Source organism: Delphinapterus leucas, chromosome 17 (genome assembly GCF_059928025.1).
Source record: "Delphinapterus leucas isolate spDelLeu-1000000601 "Yukka" chromosome 17, BTC_Dleu_Yukka2, whole genome shotgun sequence".
In the NCBI taxonomy this organism is placed as follows: Eukaryota; Metazoa; Chordata; class Mammalia; order Artiodactyla; family Monodontidae; genus Delphinapterus; species Delphinapterus leucas.
This window is the reverse complement of record NC_143145.1, coordinates 14,529,131-14,546,564: the sequence shown is the minus strand read 5'-3', so window position 1 is coordinate 14,546,564 and position 17,434 is coordinate 14,529,131. Positions and strand designations below refer to the sequence as shown.

The following is a 17,434-nucleotide window of genomic DNA, read 5'->3' as shown; positions in this document are numbered from 1 at the left end:
GTGCTCCTTAAATTCAGCAACTCAGAGAGTTTTCCCCTTGATTTTCTTCTGAGATTCTGTAACTGAGGAAATGGCGATATCCTCCCCCACAGTTGCCCACATCAGAAACCTGGTTATTATCCTCCCTTCTCCTAGCTCCTCATAGCTCGCATTCCATCACCAGATTTTACTGATTCTCAAATGAGGTTGCCTGCCTCATCCCCATTTTCACAATCTCCACTCTCCCATGAATAGTTTGCTGCATGAAGTTTTGCTTTCTTCTAGTATGTTTTCTAGCTAGTAGCCCAAAAACTGTTTCTAAATTGGAAATCTGATTATTTTGCCTGCCTTTTTCACAACTCTGCCCTCTTCACTTATTCCTTATTACTTTCAGGATTAAATTCAGACGTCTTTACCTGGTCTGTAACCCTGCTTAACTTGGTAGCCTCATTTTTTACCATTCTTTTATGCTAGTTCTTGGCATGTTCTCTTGCTTCTGGGCTTAGTACACATTATTCCTTCTGCTGGGAGTGCTCTTCTCTCACTTTCAAATAGCTAACTCCTTCCTTCCCTTCATAAACTTAGTCTAGCTCTTTTTCAACAGCCCTCCCTGACATCACCTGGTCTCTGTCCACCAAATGTATCTTGTGCTCTCATAACACCATACACTTAGTCGTTTTCCATAGCGTTTGTAACTATAACCCTATCGTCTCTCCAAAACCATGTCTCAGATATACAGCTGTCTTCTTTTCATTCCCACTTCATTTCATTCCCATAGGCATTTCACTTTTAACCTTCCAAAACCAGCTGTTCCTCCAGACTTCCCCATCTCAGGAAATGGCAACTGTACCATTTCATCTAGAGAGGCCAAACCCAAAGTTGTCCTAAGTTCCTTAACGTGTCACAGCCCATATCCAGTTCATCAATAAAGCCTATTGTTTCTACCTTCAAAATATAGTTAGAATCTGACCACCTCTTGCTACTTGCTACGTCTTGCTACCCTAATGTGGGCTGTTGTCTCCTTTTGCCTAGATGACTGCAGTAGCCTACTAACTGGTCTGCTTCTAACTGGTCTCCTGCTTCTGCCCTTCCTCCCCTAAAATCTATTCTCATCATAATAGCCAGAGTGATCCTATAAAAAAGAAAACCAGGTCTTCTCACTCCTCTGCTCAAAACCTTCCCATCTCTCTTAGCCTAGAGGCTAAAGTCCCCACGTTGGCCTCCCTGGCCTGGCCCCCTTACTCCATCTTCACTTTTGACCTCATCTCCTACCACTCCACCCTGCCCTTTTTAATTTTCTTCAGGTCTCTGTTCCAATGTCATCTTTTCAGTGAAGGCTTCCCTAACCATCCATCATACAGGAGCTCACCTACCCCACCCTGTTTAACTGTTCTCGATAGCACTTATTACCATCCAGCTAATTATATCTTTTCTGACTGTTTTTCTCAACTAGAACTAAAAGTCTGTGAGGGCAGAGCCTTGGTCTCTGTTTACCACTGTATTCCCGGCATCTAGCGCAGTGCATGACCCCTAGTGGGCACTCAGTAACTCTGTAGTGAAGGCTAAGAAGAAGTTGTCATGGATTTAGTAGTTTTGCAGACATGCCAATCCAGCGAGTCCCAGATCCCATACTGATGAGCATTTCCAGTGCTTGTAGTTATACCGCTCCTTTCCTCAGTTTCCCAATCTGTAACATAGGGATGTTCTTACCACTCAGGTTGTTTGTTTGTTTGTTTGGGGAAGATTAAATAAAATATCCCTGTGAAGTGCTTAGCTCAGTACCTTGCCCATAATAAACTATAAATTGAGAGCAGTTGTTGCTACTGATACTCTGCTAATTCTTATTAGAAGACCACATTTAATTGGTTATCCATTACATTTTAAATTCAGCTGTATCTTAAACTTGCTATTGTGATAATAATGATAGTGTGGTTGCCAGAGGTAAGGGGAGGGGATGAAGGAGGGGGATTGGGTGAAAGTGCTCAGAAGTGCTCTGACTTTCAGGTGTAAGATAAATAAGTTCTGGGGATGTAATGTAAAATAATAATAATGATAGCAATACTAGTTATTAATAATAGGAGCAATTATCATTTGAGTGCTTACTGAGTGCCAGGAAGTATTCTATCTATAAGTCAACACTTGTCAGTAGAACTTTCTGCGGTAATGGAAATGTTCTATATCTGCACTGTAAAAAGGTAGCCACTAGCTACGTGTGGCTTTTGAGCCCTTGGAATGTGACAGTGTGAGGAACTAAATTTTAAATTTTATTTAATTTTAATTAATTTAGGTTTGAATAACCACATGTGGCTAGTGGCTACTGTATTTGTGTTTCAAAGCTCTAAATTCTTTAAATGCATTAATCCATTTAGCATTCATGACAATGCAAAGACTTTGGTAGAGTTATAGATGGGGAGATCAAGTTTCTGAGAGGTTGCCCAAGATTTCACAGCTTGTATGAGGCAGAGCTGGGATTTAAAGGTTAAATCCTTAGGTAATCTGGTTCCAAGGCACCTCCTTCATGTCATTCTCAAGAATTGAAGTCCCACAGGCCAAGGGCCAAGTTGACATGTCTGTGTTCTTGTTGCAGGGAAGCTGAGAAAGTGCATTTCTGGTTCCTGCCCCAGTGAGGTTATCACTCATAAGGTGGGAAATTGCCCAAACAGAGGAAAGGTTCAAAAGATTCTAGACCAGTATGGCTGCTCAGCCTCTGTATACGATTTCCTTCCAGACTTATTAATCTTGCAAACCGTGCAACAAGAAAATGCTTCCTACTAACATATTGCAGCCCTCTCTCATAAAAGTGAAAAATATGCTCTGTCTTCCCCCCAAAGGGGGAAAGATATGACGTCTTAAGTTACTGTTTCCAAGTCTAGGATATTTGGGCCACACTTACTCCTTTATGTCCATACTGTTCCATTATGGTACTCTGTAACTAGTGAGCCACCAGCTTACTTTTTATAAAATGTTAGGAGGAAAGGAAAGGGAGAAATTAGTTAAAAACGTAAATGTGTACATGTCAGACCAAGGAAGAAATATGACGGGATACTTAGCTTTTCCTATTGGTCCTGAACCGTAGTTGGCATTTTAGCTCCCTTCTCCAATACCCATTTCATGTTCACCGTCAACCAACTCCTGAATGAGGTAGGTTTTTATCTGGCTATAACACCTAGGCTTTCGTTCCTGGGATATCTGTGTTCTTGATGGTTCTACCTGTATGGAGTTGTTACGGACTTTCATTATTTTTTACCACTAGACATGGCAAAACCAGGAGACAGTCCAGGTTCCAGATGCACACCTCCTTTTCCTCACTCTGTAGCAGCAATACTGTTTACCCTTGATAATTCAGATTCAGTGCCCCAACCAGTTCTGTAACCTCACTTTTTGTCTGTCTATTCAGTGTCATGAGAAGCTCAAAATTGCTAGGTTGCTGTTTAAGTTTCCAAATCAGTGAAGGCATTGTTGAGTCCCTTGGTGAAATCATTCTTCTCTTGAGTACTAAGACTATTAGACCAGCAGAACTCGAGTTGCAGCCATGGGAGAAAAAATGCAAGTTGGTCATTAGGTGTGATGAGGGGGAGAAGATTTACAACTCATTCTACTTTCATCCCTTGGTTCCTAGGTCCATGTGTTCTGACTATCAGAGAAACAATGTCACATATTATTCACTGGTTACAGGCATCCTGTGGGACATTAACCTCATGAGGCGCTGTCTCCCAGGCAGCACTGGAACTGAATCTTCAGTAGATGATTTAGCATTTTAGGAGATCATCTTTCTGGATAATGGGGTACTTGGTGAGACCAGTATATCCCATTAGCATCAACCCATTGCTGTACTTTTTATTCTCAAATCTTGAGTGAGATACCATAACGATAAATAAGGCATTGAGTAATTCTGTAGATGACAGAGGCTTGGTGGACAGGAAAGGCAATTCCAAATTCAGAATAAGTGTCTTTTCATGTGAGAGCTAACAAATGACCACTGAAGGTTGAGGATATCTGCCTGAAGTCAAGTATGTTTTCATAAAATTAAGATGAGGTATAAAAGTTCATTCTGAGTTGGTACTTGGAGGCACATGCAAAGCAAAGTTAAGTTGAAAGGGGGTTTCTAACACAATTTCTAACAAACTCCCAAGGGGTGTTGGGATTATCAACTGAGATGATGATGTCAAGCTTAGCAGGTGCCAGTCGTAGTAAGCATTCAGGAAATGTACAGTTGACCTTTGAACAGCAGGGGTTGGAAATGCAAGAGTCCACTTACACACAGATCTTTTTCAATAAATACACAGTTGGTTCTCTGTATTCACTGGTTTCGCAACCTGGATCCAATCAACCGTGGATCAAAATTTCCATCTGCAGTTGGTTAAATCTGCGGAAAGGAAACCTGCAAAATGGGAGGACCGACCATACTGTGCCATTTTATCTAAGGGACTTGAGCATCCTTAGATCTTGGTATACGTGGGGTCTCCTGGAACCAGTGCCCTGTGACTGCACTATTGTTTGTAAGGAAATGTGGTAAAATCAGTTAGCTAATTCAGGGCCCCCGCTTAGAGCTTGACTGCCCCTATTCATTCTTTCATTCTCTTCAAACAGTCTTCTGCCCCTCCCCCTCCCTCACTCCCCCCACTCTAGACAGGTCCCAAATGTGCAAGTCACCAGGGAAAAAAAGAAAGAAAGGGGGTTTGAATTAGTTGCAGCCATCTGTCACTGACTCAGTATGACCTTGGGCAAGATGCTTAACCTGTGAGCTGCCCGTTCCTCACATCTGTCAAATTGGGATAATGACACTTGGGTATATAAGGCTTTGAACCACTCAGATGAAAGATTTTGTGCAATTGCAAAGTGCTTGTTAATAACAACAATAAAAAATCCTCATCTCACCCTCCCCTCAGCATGACCAGTGTTTAAATGGAGCAGTGCCTAAAAAGATTGCCTATGAAATGATGTCCTCTATATTTCTGTGGTTACATGCTCTCCTACCATCTAATACGTTTCCTTCACAGCACTTCTCACAGCTGGTGATAGTGTATTTGTTTGACTCTTTGAGTAGTACTGTTTTACTCCACTATACCCCAAACCCCATGAGACCAACAGGGACCAGGTTAGGCTGTTTACTATTGAATCTCCAATGCCTAGCACAATGCCTGCATGTGGTAGGCATTTGGTAAATATTTATTAAATGGATGAATAAATGAATAAATAAATAAATAATGCATATTTCTATGAATTCTGCCCAGAGAAGGAAAGAAAGAAAGAAAGAAAGAAAGAAAGAAAGAAAGAAAGAAAGAAAGAAAGAAAGAAAGAAAGAGAGAAAGAGCAAACAACAACAGCAACAAAGCCCAGAGAGACAAATCAGAAGTTTGGTTCCTTTGCCCCCAGCCCACCCCCCCCAACCAATATGGGAATCCTGTTACTGTACTGTATAAAATATGCGACTCCTGTTGGTCATAATCTTATAGTGGGATTGGTGCCATGAGAAATTATTGGAGTAATTTTCAACAGCATAAATGTTTAGTAACAGATGCACATAGATGGCAGGTTGCCTCATTCAACTGCCATCTGTTAGACAACTGTCTATTCCAATAGGACTGGTCCATTAGAACTAGACCAATGGCACTTTCTCACAGGTTTAAGTTTATTCGTTTTCAATTTTTTTCTGAAAGGCTTGAAAGAGGAAAGATGTTTCCATGTCTGGTTGGCCGCTGCCCAGTAATGGTGTATTACAACACCTTGGCAAACTGAGAAGTGCATTCAGTGTGTCATAATGTTCAACGAGGAAGTTTTCCCTCTTTGGTGTTTTTGTCAGAAGTCAAACTATATAATGGCACTAGGAAACTCACTCAACTACAAATAACTGGGTCCAACAGAGTTCAGTGCAGATTGTGCAACGGACAACAGAGACGGGCATGAGATGAAGGGTATAATCCATGCTGGTCATCATTAGCGTGTGTGATATATGTATTTTTTTTTAACAGGGCAAAGGCAGTGTAGTAAACTCTGTAGAAAATATAATGTGTCTCCATTGCAATTAGGTTATAGTCAGTGAAAGCATAATGATTCTTAGCCTGGACATGTCTTTCACTGAAAACTTTTCCAAGCTGTTTTGCTATATAAAGGTGGAGACAGTGTTGGCCTATATAAATTTACCCTGTGCATGACCAGTTGGGTTGGTGGTGTGTCGTAAGTGTGGGCCAACCTCCATAAATGTCTCAGTGCTTAGCATAATGCCTGGTACCCAGTTGGGGCTCTAAATATTTGTTGAATGAATGTTCTAGGACCAGTTGAGGCAATTCTCTCTGGATAGCCTTAGATCAGGCTGACTATGAATTAGAACTTGGAATACTTAACATACGAAGCATAGTGCTTATCTCTTTTATGTACCTATAATAAACTTCTAAAGGCTGTGTGATTTCCAAAATGTAAATCATCAGGTATATGTTATTTTGGGAGCTAAACATCTAACAGTGGCTGTTCTGGAGAGAGTAAATCCATCTGCGTCTTGGTTCAGTTACAAGAGTGACTAATTTTATACTAGATTCTCACATGATTCAAAAGTGTATGAATGACTCAGCCCATTTAATATCCTTAGCTCCTGTGATCTCCCCTCCCAGTGAAATAATAGCTATCAGGCAATAATGATAACTGGAGGAGGAGACCTTGACTTTGCCCTGTGGCGATAAAATAATACACTTTGAGTAATTGCATATGTGTACAGTATTGTTTGAAAGAAATGAAGTGTATTACCATCATATAAATATTAAAAATTTTATTTTAAAGCATGTTGAAAATAATACATAGTTTCAGTATGGGTAAGGACCAAGTTTGCCATTGGTTCCTACCATTATTTCTTTTCCTAAAACATTGAGCCTCTGTTCATAGGGACAGAGCCACCAGAGGTCTGACTTCATTGTTACTGTCAGCTCTGTGATTTGCCTTCCTTTGCTGACATCAGAGAAATACTGCAGTCACAGGAGTGTTGGGTTCCAGTTAAATGCAGCTAAACATTCACAGTGATTGTGAGCTCAAACTGAGCAGTTAGTTGGAGAGTCTCTGGCACATTTGGCGATCTGTGTGTTCTGTCCTATCACTGCTCCATGTTTTTGAAACAATTCATTCAACAAAAATCTGCATATTTTGGAGTCAGCACTTTGTGCGTGTGCATCTGGGCTCTTGCTAAAGTCTTCAGTGAGCCAATCATAGAGTCCAGCGGACACTCCTCAGTCCTTATTTAGCTTGACTTCAGTGCAGCATTGGACAGATCTTGAAATGTCCTAGACTTTTGGGACACTTTCTTTTGGTTGTCTTCTTAACTCTTACACTTTTTCTTTCTAGACTCTTCTAGCTATCCCATAAATGTGGTATTCTCCAGAGTTCTCTCCTTACTTCTTTTTTTTTGTTTCTGTTTATTTCATCTCCTTGGTAATCCCATTCATTACCATGGTTTCCATTAAAATCCATACCCTGATTTCTCCACGTGGGTGTTCATGTCAGTCCACAGAGCTGCGGGCCTGGATATCCAGCCACCCTGGAGATATATATAATTATAAACACAACAGTAACACTTACTCCTCATTGACTGTTTTCTGTGACAGATAGCTCATCAGTGCTGTATTGTTTCATCCCATCTATTCCTCTCCACAACACTGTGAGGGAAATACTGTCATTATTTTCTATCTACAAGTGAGGAAATTAAGGTTAGATGCATTTAGTAACTTTTCTAAGGTCATTCAGTTAGCAAAGAGCCTAATTTTTAATCTCAAGTCTAGAGCCCAAGTTATTCATTAATACTTGGGATTAGCATGTCAGAATGGAATCCTTTACTTTCCCCTTTCTTCCCCACACCCATCCTTCCCATTCTTCTCTGTCCTATTTGAAAAGACCATATTTCATTCCTAAAGTAGAAGTCTGGGAATTGCACTAAACCTCCAAAGATTGCGGATCACAATAGTACTTTGCTTTTTATGTGCAAAATATCTTGTTTGCGCTAAACAGAGGTTTCAAACTCCTGGCTTCAGGCTGATGTATTGTTTGGACTATACATTGTTTTAGAGACCAAAAAAAAAAAAATAGGTGTCACAGAAATCTAGATTTGTAACTTTTCTTTAGAAACCTGGGATTGCTCTCTCACGTGGCAGCAGTCACCCGGAGCTGTGCAGCGGCTTCCTCTCACCTGGGGCTGTTGCCGGCTACTTTGACACGGTCCTCACCACTGCCTGTTGTCCTACACTTCTTGGGGGTTTCCTCAGATCCTTGCGTGTCCAGCCTTGTGGGCATTTATGAGCTCTGGTAAAGACTATTGTTGTGCTTTCGCAGCTGGTCTTCTCCCCTCTCTAGTTTTTGCCCTAGTACTTGAAGGATTTTCTCAAATGAAATCGGTTACTTGCTTTCTCTTAGTGTTTCTGATTTGTGTTTCCGCACTGGCTGCTTCTCAGTCCACAAACAAGTTGAAAGCTCTATGCTAAAGTTGGAAGGAAAGAGTAAGAAAATTTAATGTCTACTGTGTACCGAGTTAAACACAAACATGGTGTAATTAAGTCTCCATGGCACTGACACGGGTGTTCCTGATTCCTAATGAAGTGAGAGAAACCCAAGGCCTAGAAGGACTGTCCCCGAATCCACAACTTAGGGACCCAGACCTGCCTGATCCTGAGGCCCATGTTCTTTCTCCTCCATCATGTCAGCTTCACTCCAAGCTACTGTTGACCTCTGTACAAATAAACAAGTGTCTTTTGCTGTCTCTTTCCCACGATCTGCTTCCCATCTCTTTCTCCTTCCTTTGCTGCCAGACTTTGTTCACTTGCTCACACGGAACTCCGTTAGTCCCTCTTCTCATGTCACTACAGTAGAATTTGGTGTCCCTGTAATTCACTAGTTCATCAAGGTCATTTGAGCACCTACTGTACAACAGATAGTACACTGGGCACCAGTGAAATAATCCTTGCCCGAGAGAAGCTTTGCAAGCTAGTAGGTTGAAACAGATAAATAGTTCCAGTGCAGTGTACCAAGTACCTGGTAATTAAATCCAGTGGTTTCTTTTTTAGCCCTTATCTTACTTAAGCTCTCTTGCATCATTTTTTCCAAAGGACAAGCATCTCTTAAGGAATTTTCTCTTTTCCTTTCTTCTTGGCATGCCTTACTCCTGGTTTTCTTCTTTGCTCTTTTTTTTTTTTTTTTTCCTTAAGAGGTTCTTTTGCATTTCTCTTCTCTTTTTTCACATGCTCTCATTTTAAATTTAATTAGTTGCCCATATTAAATGTTAAAAATCTTGAGGTCATTATCAGTTTCTTGTCTTCCTCTCACAAAATGACTCAGCGATTCTGCTTCAAAAATAGTGTTACAGTTTGGTCAAGTTGCCCGCCCCTCTACCATTAGTTAACATAGTCCAATAACTTCTTTCTCCCTTCCTATCTTAGTGCATCCTCTGTGCTTTAACTACAGCCGTCATTAAAAAAAAGAAAGAAAGAAATTTCTCATGGTATTATTACTTTATTCCTTAGAATATTTTAGTGTCTTTCCCTGCTGCCTATCAGGTCAGGCCTCATGTGCATAGCCTGGCTCCCAAAGCTATTCACCACCCTACTCCCAACCAACTTTTCTGGTCCTCTCTCCTGTTTAGCTTAGCACGGAGAGGGCACTCACTGGGTAAGTAGGTAGTACTTAAAAACATGACCTTTTCTCTCCCCAGGGCAGTATTAAATTCTTTCTCTAAGTATGGTGTCCAATAAGTTTACTTCTCAGTAGTGTCTATCATTTAAAAATTATAATGGTGTAAAGATTAGCGATCTGTTGGGTTGGCCAAAAAGTTCATTTGGGTTTTTCCATAAGATGTTATAAGCTATTTTAAAAATTCTGTTTTCAAAATTCTTTAGCCCAGTGTATGAACTGAACTGTGTCCCCCCAGCATTCATTATGTTGAAGTCCTAACCCTTAATATCTCAGGATGTGTTTGGACATAGGGTCTTTAAAGAGATAATGAAAGTTAAAATGAGGTCATGGGGGTGTCTCATTTTAATCCAGTGACTGGTCCTTTTAAGAAGAGAATATTTGGATACAGACACATACAGAGGGAAGACCGTGTCACAGGGAGAAGCTGGCCATCTGCAAGCCAAGGAAAGAAACCTCAGAAGAAGCCAACCCTGCTGTCACCTTGGTCTCAGATTTCTAGCCTCCAGAACTATGAGAAAATAAATTTGTGTTGTCTAAGTCACCTGGTCTGTGGTACTTTGTTATGACAGCCCTACCAAACTAATACACCCAGTGACTTAAAACTGAGGTTTTGTGTCTTGTATCTAGGAACTTTATCCGTAGGAAAGCGATGGACTGAGGATCTAATAGATCCTCCCCTCCCATCTCAAATTTCTTTGAGGTATTTTACATTTGTCCTAGGAGAAGAGGGCCATCCTCACCTTTTCCAGACTAGGTAACACTTATGATCAACTAACTACTCAAAGAATGGCTTTTTTCTTTCCCCTTTTGGGATTATGTATCTACTTATCTTGAAGATACAAACGAAGCAGGAAACCATTAAAAATATAGTTTAATCCCCATTTATTGCATTGATTTAAACAGGTAGTGAGCTTAGTATTTTCCAGGCTCTCATTTTGATAGCTAGAGTACAGTAAGTTCTCTTTGCAATGGATAGCTATGCCAACTGCAGCATCAAGTTTCCAGAGAAGATATTTGCCGCGGCGAATTTTATGTGCTTTAGAGCAGTTCTCTCGAGGTTCTGCTGTGGGGGGAGAAAGTACTCTGAATCGCTAAATTTGGTGTGTTCAGGTTTTCCTAGTCATACTTCAGGTTGCTGTGTTGTCAACCTCAAAATGCCTACCCTCTCCATCCCTCAACCGCGCACTCTTCTGCCCAGCTCCTCAGCTGTGGTGTAGTTGAACGAAGGAAATGAAGTATGCTGAGTGGGTTAGAGACTTTGTTGGAAGAGAACATCTGCATTTGTTGATAATCTGCTCAGATCAGATCTTCTCTGACCATTGCAGCTTAAATAATAATTTCATACTGATTGAAGACCTTGAGAAGGTTCACCTGTATGCCTGCCTGTGATGTCCCCCTTAACATCTCAGGTGGATGTGAGTTGACTTTATTTTATAAATCCAGAAAGAGAGCCCATAATTCTTTTCTAAAAACTCATAATTTATTTTCTGTATCTATCTACTCTGACCTCTTCATGCTGCTATCTTGAACTTGTTCTGTCCAGTGTAGAGGCAGAGGATAGCCAGTCACCGTGTACAATAGCTCTTATTCTTGAGATATAAGGCATTATTAAGTTGTCTTTCTACCTTCTCTAGCCAAACTGAGCTTTATTGGTTTTTTAGGCTTACAGGACTTGGTTTAGATTTTTAATTACGTATAACTTGTCATTAAGGCCTCTCCATGTTTTTTCACACCTCTCTTTGATGGTGGATCCAGCACTGGTTGAGTTTCATCAGTACGATGAGTAGACAGTCAGTTCCTACACTCTGTACTTTAAATATGGATTTAGGCATTTTGGTTTCGTGCTTAATTTTCATTTTTGATTCAGCTAATTAAAATGCATAGCAATTGAACAAAAGCAGATTATCTAATTCTTTCCTCCATGACAAAAGCTAATCGAAGCAGAGGACTTGAAGGTAGTCTTTTGACTTTGAATGGTAAAGCACAATTCTTTCCACGTTTTTGCCTGTTTGAAAAATTTATAATAAAATATTGTGAAGGGTAAAAAAGAATAAAGATTGAGAGTTTAGCCTTGAACAGAACAGGGGCACTTTTTCCTTGTGGCAGCAGGTGGTGGAAGTTTAAGGTTGAAATCTTACCTGTTTTGTGAAGTAGGAGCCACACTCACCTGCTGGGACCAGGGGCCAGAGAAGAGGAGTGCTGAAGAGAATGAAGGATGGAATGAGCCCTCAGGAGGAAGGAGAGGGGACTGAACAGACCTAAGTAAAAGGAAGGAGCCATCATGTTCAAGTTCTGGTGAAGGTGGAGGACACAGTTGCACTGGTGTGAAATTTTTCCCCAGCAGTTGTCTGGACGCAGCAAGCTAGCAGGGCAATTGAAGGCATAGCTTAAGAAAGGAAACTATGGGATGGGATGAATGATTCCCTCTGCTGTTCACTAGCAGTCTGTTCTGGAACAAGTCCCAGCGTTTCTGTTGGGGGGAATTCTGTTTTCTACCTCATTGTACTTTTATTTGAACGAAATGAGAGAAAAATACTGTTACAAGACTGTGTCATTGTTAACTTTTAACTAAAGTAATTTTATCGTCTTCCTCAGGTAAAAGAAGAGCGTCCAGAAAAAATACCCGATCTAAAATTATTAGTGGAGAAGAAGTTTTTGGCTTTACAGAGTAAGAATTCTGACGCAGACTTTCAAAATAATGCGAAATTTGCACAATTTAAACAACAGCTGAAAGAACTAAAGAAGCAATGTAAGTCAGCATGCTTTGCTTTGGTTTGGGTTTTTGAAATTAGGGAACTGACTGGATGAACAGTCCCAGAAATCTGATTTTATAGAGTTTGCTTATCTGCTTGGCTTGATCCTCTTTCTAAATTGCTTTTGTATTGTTGTTGCAATTCTGTATTTGGTCTAACTTTGGTTCACATCAGCCTGTCCATTTCTGAAAACCAACAGTTTCCACAAAGTGCTAAGAAAACTCCCCAGCAGGTAGAGAAAGTTACACTGTTATTGTCCCACTGCTGGGGAGGGGAATTGGGAAAATAAAACTGAAAGCTATTTTATTAAAATAATGGTGGTGTTTTTTCACATTTTAAACTGCTGTGCCAAGCTTTAAAACAACCATACCTTGATTCTAGTTTTGCTGTTTTAGAGTAGCAGGAGCAGTGTCTTCTCAAATATGAGACCAGAATTCTCCTGATCCCTCTATCTTGGTGGTAGTATAAATTCCACGTGAGCTTTAGATTCGTTGCCTTCCTAAGAAACTTTATTATTCTCAGGTTTTTAATGAACATAATTTTGATTTAAAAATGAGAGTGGAAAAAATTATTAGTTGTACCCAAAAAATCTTGTAGGCAGTGTTGGCAGAAATATATATTTTCTATACAGTGAAGTACATATGTCCTTTTCTCCCCCCCTCTTTTTCCATATAGTCCACGTAACAATTTTATGTAATTTTATTGTTTTTACATTAGCATCAACTGTTGTTCTTTCTTTTAGGTTTGAGGCTCTTTTATTCCTTAAAGAATTGAGGCAAATAAAGTTTTTTTTAAAACTTTAGTTTCATATCACCTTCATTTGTGCATACACATGGAACAGGAATGCATGATATAAGATATAAATTTACTTCGTGTTCATATTTGTACTTAGTATAGGGATTCATATTTTGAAATAGGCTTTCTTTTAAATATAAGCATTTTCTTTAAATTGATGCTGAGATCTCAAAAAATGACTGAGGAAGCTGCTTTACTTTTGTCTATTTTACAAATAACTTAAGTTTCACAATTTGGAATGTTTTGCAATCATGATGAGACTTTTGCTTTTACTGTAGATTTAAACAGTAAGCACTTTTTCCCACATTTTAAATCCGTTTTTTTGTTCTTCATTGAACAACACAGCTACCAAAATCTCCCTAATATAATTTGCACTGTTCCCCCAAATGGGTAATAATCCCCCAAACAGGTAATAATTTGTTAGTGCCTTTCTGGTCTTAAGATGCTAGGGAATTGAAGTTTTGGTCTTGGTCAAAATAGCCAAATGTATTTTATTTTTCTACTTGGAGCCAGTAATCACAAATTATGGCAGATTTAGCATCCATCTGATCATAATTCTTGATTTTTTTAGATATTTTATAATACAGATTAAAGGACAAATACCCAAAAATAGAAATTTCTTCCCACTTTATTATTGTTTACAAAGTTACTATTCCATAAGAGAAAACTATAAAGATCTTTAGAATCATATGCTCACGTGAAAACACTTTATAATTAAGGATATATAATTCAACAAAGTGATTATTATTGGAATTATAGTTACTGTTTCTTTAATTCTCTCTAAAATTGGGGGTGAGGGAGAGGTTTCCCCAGGCCAGCAGTATATACATCATTTGTCTAGACAGTTAAAACTTTCAACAAAGTAAACTTATATTGAAAGAAGAGCTCCCTTGTGTAAGGTTTCCTTACATATGATAACACTAGAATTAAGACAGCTTTCCCTTTTATTTCTTCTAAAGTAGCCTTTTAAAAAGCCTCAAATGGTAGAACAAGCAAAATATTAAGACTCTCTTAAGATGCCCTATAAGATGCGTATACTTCACTTGCAAAATGTGATTTTTTTGTGCATTATTATTAACGCTATCAATTAAGCTTGCACCGTGCCTACTGGATTTCCTTTCTTTAGATTTAACGCCAGTGAGGATGCTGATTAGCACGGGGCTCCTACAGTTTTTGTGGAGCCAAGTCAAAGGGACTGTGATTTATAAAGAGGCCAGTGAATCTGTTTATTTCAAGAGATGTTCTGAAGGCAAAGAATTAGAATAGTAATTTTTTTTTTTTTTAAAGATTGGAAAAGACAAGCCAGGGAGAGATACTTGCATCTAGTTGTCTATTTTGACAAAGGCTAAAGCGTTTTTATGGTCTGCACATAGCAGAAGAGTTCTTTCATGAAAATCACCCCACATTTTCACCAGATTTATTCTACGAGGACATAAATTGTATGGGATTAAATTTTACCAAATCAGGATTTAATGAAAGAAATGCCAGGAAACTCTCAGGTGGGGGAAGTCGAGAAGGAGATTGAAATGAGGCCGTCTGCCAGGTGCCCTGACCTAAGGACGTGCTCCCACTCGGCCTAGGCGGCCCTGCCGGCAGGAATCCGTTCACCCCGCTCTAGCTCAGCAGCCGGTTCTCAGACTGTCTGGTCTCAAGATCCCCTTACATCTGACAGTTTACTGAGGGCCCCCCAGACAGCTTTTGTTTCCATGGGTTATAGCTGTTGGCATCTAATTCGAAATCAAAACTGAGGAATTTAAAAAATATTAATCCACTTCAAAAAATCAATCATATGCCCATTACATGTTAATACAAAGAACATTATGACATAACGTTCATATATTTTCCAAACAAAGAAAAATTAGAAGATTGGCATTGTTTTCCATTTTTGCAAATCTCTTCAGTTTCTGGCTTAATGGAAGGCAGCTGGATCCTCGTATTTGCTCCTGCAGTCAGCCTGTTGTACACTGTTTTGGTTGAAGCATACAAAGAAAATCTGGCTTCACATACAGGTAGTTGGACTTGCTGAAAGGATCTTGCAGACCACTTGAAGTTCTCACTTTGAAAACCACAGATTTAGGCCAGGGATCAGTAAATTATGGCCCATCGGCCAAATCCAGCCTACCCCCTCTTTTTCTATGGCCTGATAGCTAAGAATGTTTTTTTTTTAAGATGTTTTAATTGTCGGAAAATGTCAAGAGAAGAATAATATGTGACATGTGAAAATTATATAAAATTCAGATTTCAGTGTTCATAAATAAATTTTTGTTGGAATATAGACACACTCATTCATTTACGTGTTGTCTGTGGGTGCTTTACACTGTAATGGCAGAGGCGAGCTGTTACATCAGAGACCACTTGGCCCACGAAACTTATATTTACTATCTGGCTCTTCACTGAAAAAGTTTACCAACTCCTGGCCTAAATTAAAATCAGAAACAAGGGAAGGTTTTTGTTGTTGTTGTTGTTGTTGTTTTAACTTCAGATTTTTTTCATAAATACCATGCATTTGTCTCAGGTATATTCAGAACACCTTGTGTGCCTGCTGTGTATGAATCATTGCAGCTGGTGCTCTGAGATCAAAGTAAGGTAGAGTCTCGGTACCTGGAGAAGACAATATATACAAATGTGAAATAATGTGAGAGCCATGAAAACAAATATCCAATCAAAAGCAAAGACAAAATGTCAAAAACAAATATTGGGTTGGCCAAAAAGTTCCTTTCGGTTTTTCCGTAAGATGTTATAGAATGTTATATATTCCACAATATTATATAATGCGGGCCCTAATGGAGAGAGTCAGAATAGGAATGCAGATTTTATCTGTGTCAGTTGATAGGGGCTGCCTGGAACTGTGTGTTCAAAAAGATTCTGAGGCTGGGTTCGGGCCTAGCAGAAAAGAGTGTGCTGGAGGATTACGGTGGAAAAGAAGAGGAGCAGTACAGATATCTGGTATTTACCATCCCTAGAATATAAGGGTAACAGATACATTGTACTCATTTAAGAATATGCGTACTCTAAAGGTCACATACTTCAGTTGCACACAGTAAGGTTTTTTAGTAGTTATTTGCATCTTATGGATATTGCCAGGCATTCAGGCCATCTTCTATGCATAAATTATTTTATCCCTGGGTACCCAGTGTCCTCTGTATTAGAGATACTATGTTGCCCCAACTCCACAGGATTATTACCAAGATTAAATGAGATAGTAGATCTTTGCAAACTCTGAAAGCTTACTTTAGACTTAAGTTATTATTGAGAAAGAGCTAGTACAGCATAGTGGAAAGAATATGAGTTTAGCAGCCAGAAGCCCTGGGTTTGAGTCACTTAATAAGTAAGTAGCCTGGTCTCCCTACCAATGCCACCCATTTTTCTTAGTTCTAATTCTTGGAGTCATGTAAATCGAGATTGTGATTGAAGATAATTTTTATACTTGGCGGTGGTGATGATAAATGAGCTAGGGAATAATTTCACAGAAAACTACTTCCCTAAATGGTAATCATGTTCTTACTAACCCAAGTTGTAAAATAAACAATATGACTTGGTTTAGGGCAGACAGAACCAGACTTTGTTACATGAAATTATTTTCATTTATCTGACCAATGTGTTCACATAATGTTCTCTCTTCCTTGCCTCTTTTACCTAAACAGTTTACACTATTACAACTCATGGTCTCCTGCAATTTTAACATCAGGAGAACTTAATTAGAATGTGCAGACACCTCTATACAGACACTTTCTCAAGTAATCTTTTTGGCGTCCTTTATTCATTTACCCATTATATGATTAGCAGGCATCAGAAGCTTTAGTGTAGGTCATCAAGGCAGAAATTGAGGGCATTTGACGGTAATTCAAACCCTTACAGTTTAAGGGCTTCACTTTGTGTTCAAAATAGTTTACTGTAAATCTGAGATCTTTAGTATTAAAATAAATTAATATGAAATGTAATTTTGATGGTACCTTTAAATGTTATAAGAGCGGGCTTCCCTGGTGGCGCAGTGGTTGAGAGTCCGCCTGCCGATGCAGGGGACACGGGTTCGTGCCCCGGTCTGGGAGGGTCCCGTGTGCCGCGGAGCGGCTGGGCCCGTGAGCCATGGCCGCTGAGCCTGCGCGTCCGGAGCCTGTGCTCCTCAATGGGAGAGGCCACAACAGTGAGAGGCCCACGTACCGCAAAAAAAAAAAAAAAAAAAAAAGTTATAAGAGTATGTCTTTTTTAATGCAAATTTGCTAATCTGAAGATGTTCACAAATT

General features: G+C 39.5%; 1 protein-coding gene across 4 annotated transcripts in view; it reads left to right on the top strand.

Annotated features, from left to right (window-relative positions):
- NSMCE2 (NSE2 SUMO ligase component of SMC5/6 complex) overlaps positions 1–17,434 on the top strand; it is a 224,373-nt gene that overhangs the window by 65,219 nt on the left and 141,720 nt on the right. For all 4 annotated transcript variants that reach the window (XM_089898732.1, XM_089898731.1, XM_022554106.2 and 1 more), the window contains exon 4: positions 12,238–12,391. In XM_089898732.1, the coding sequence (XP_089754858.1) occupies positions 12,238–12,391 (154 nt within the window). The remainder of the gene's footprint in view (positions 1–12,237; positions 12,392–17,434) is intronic.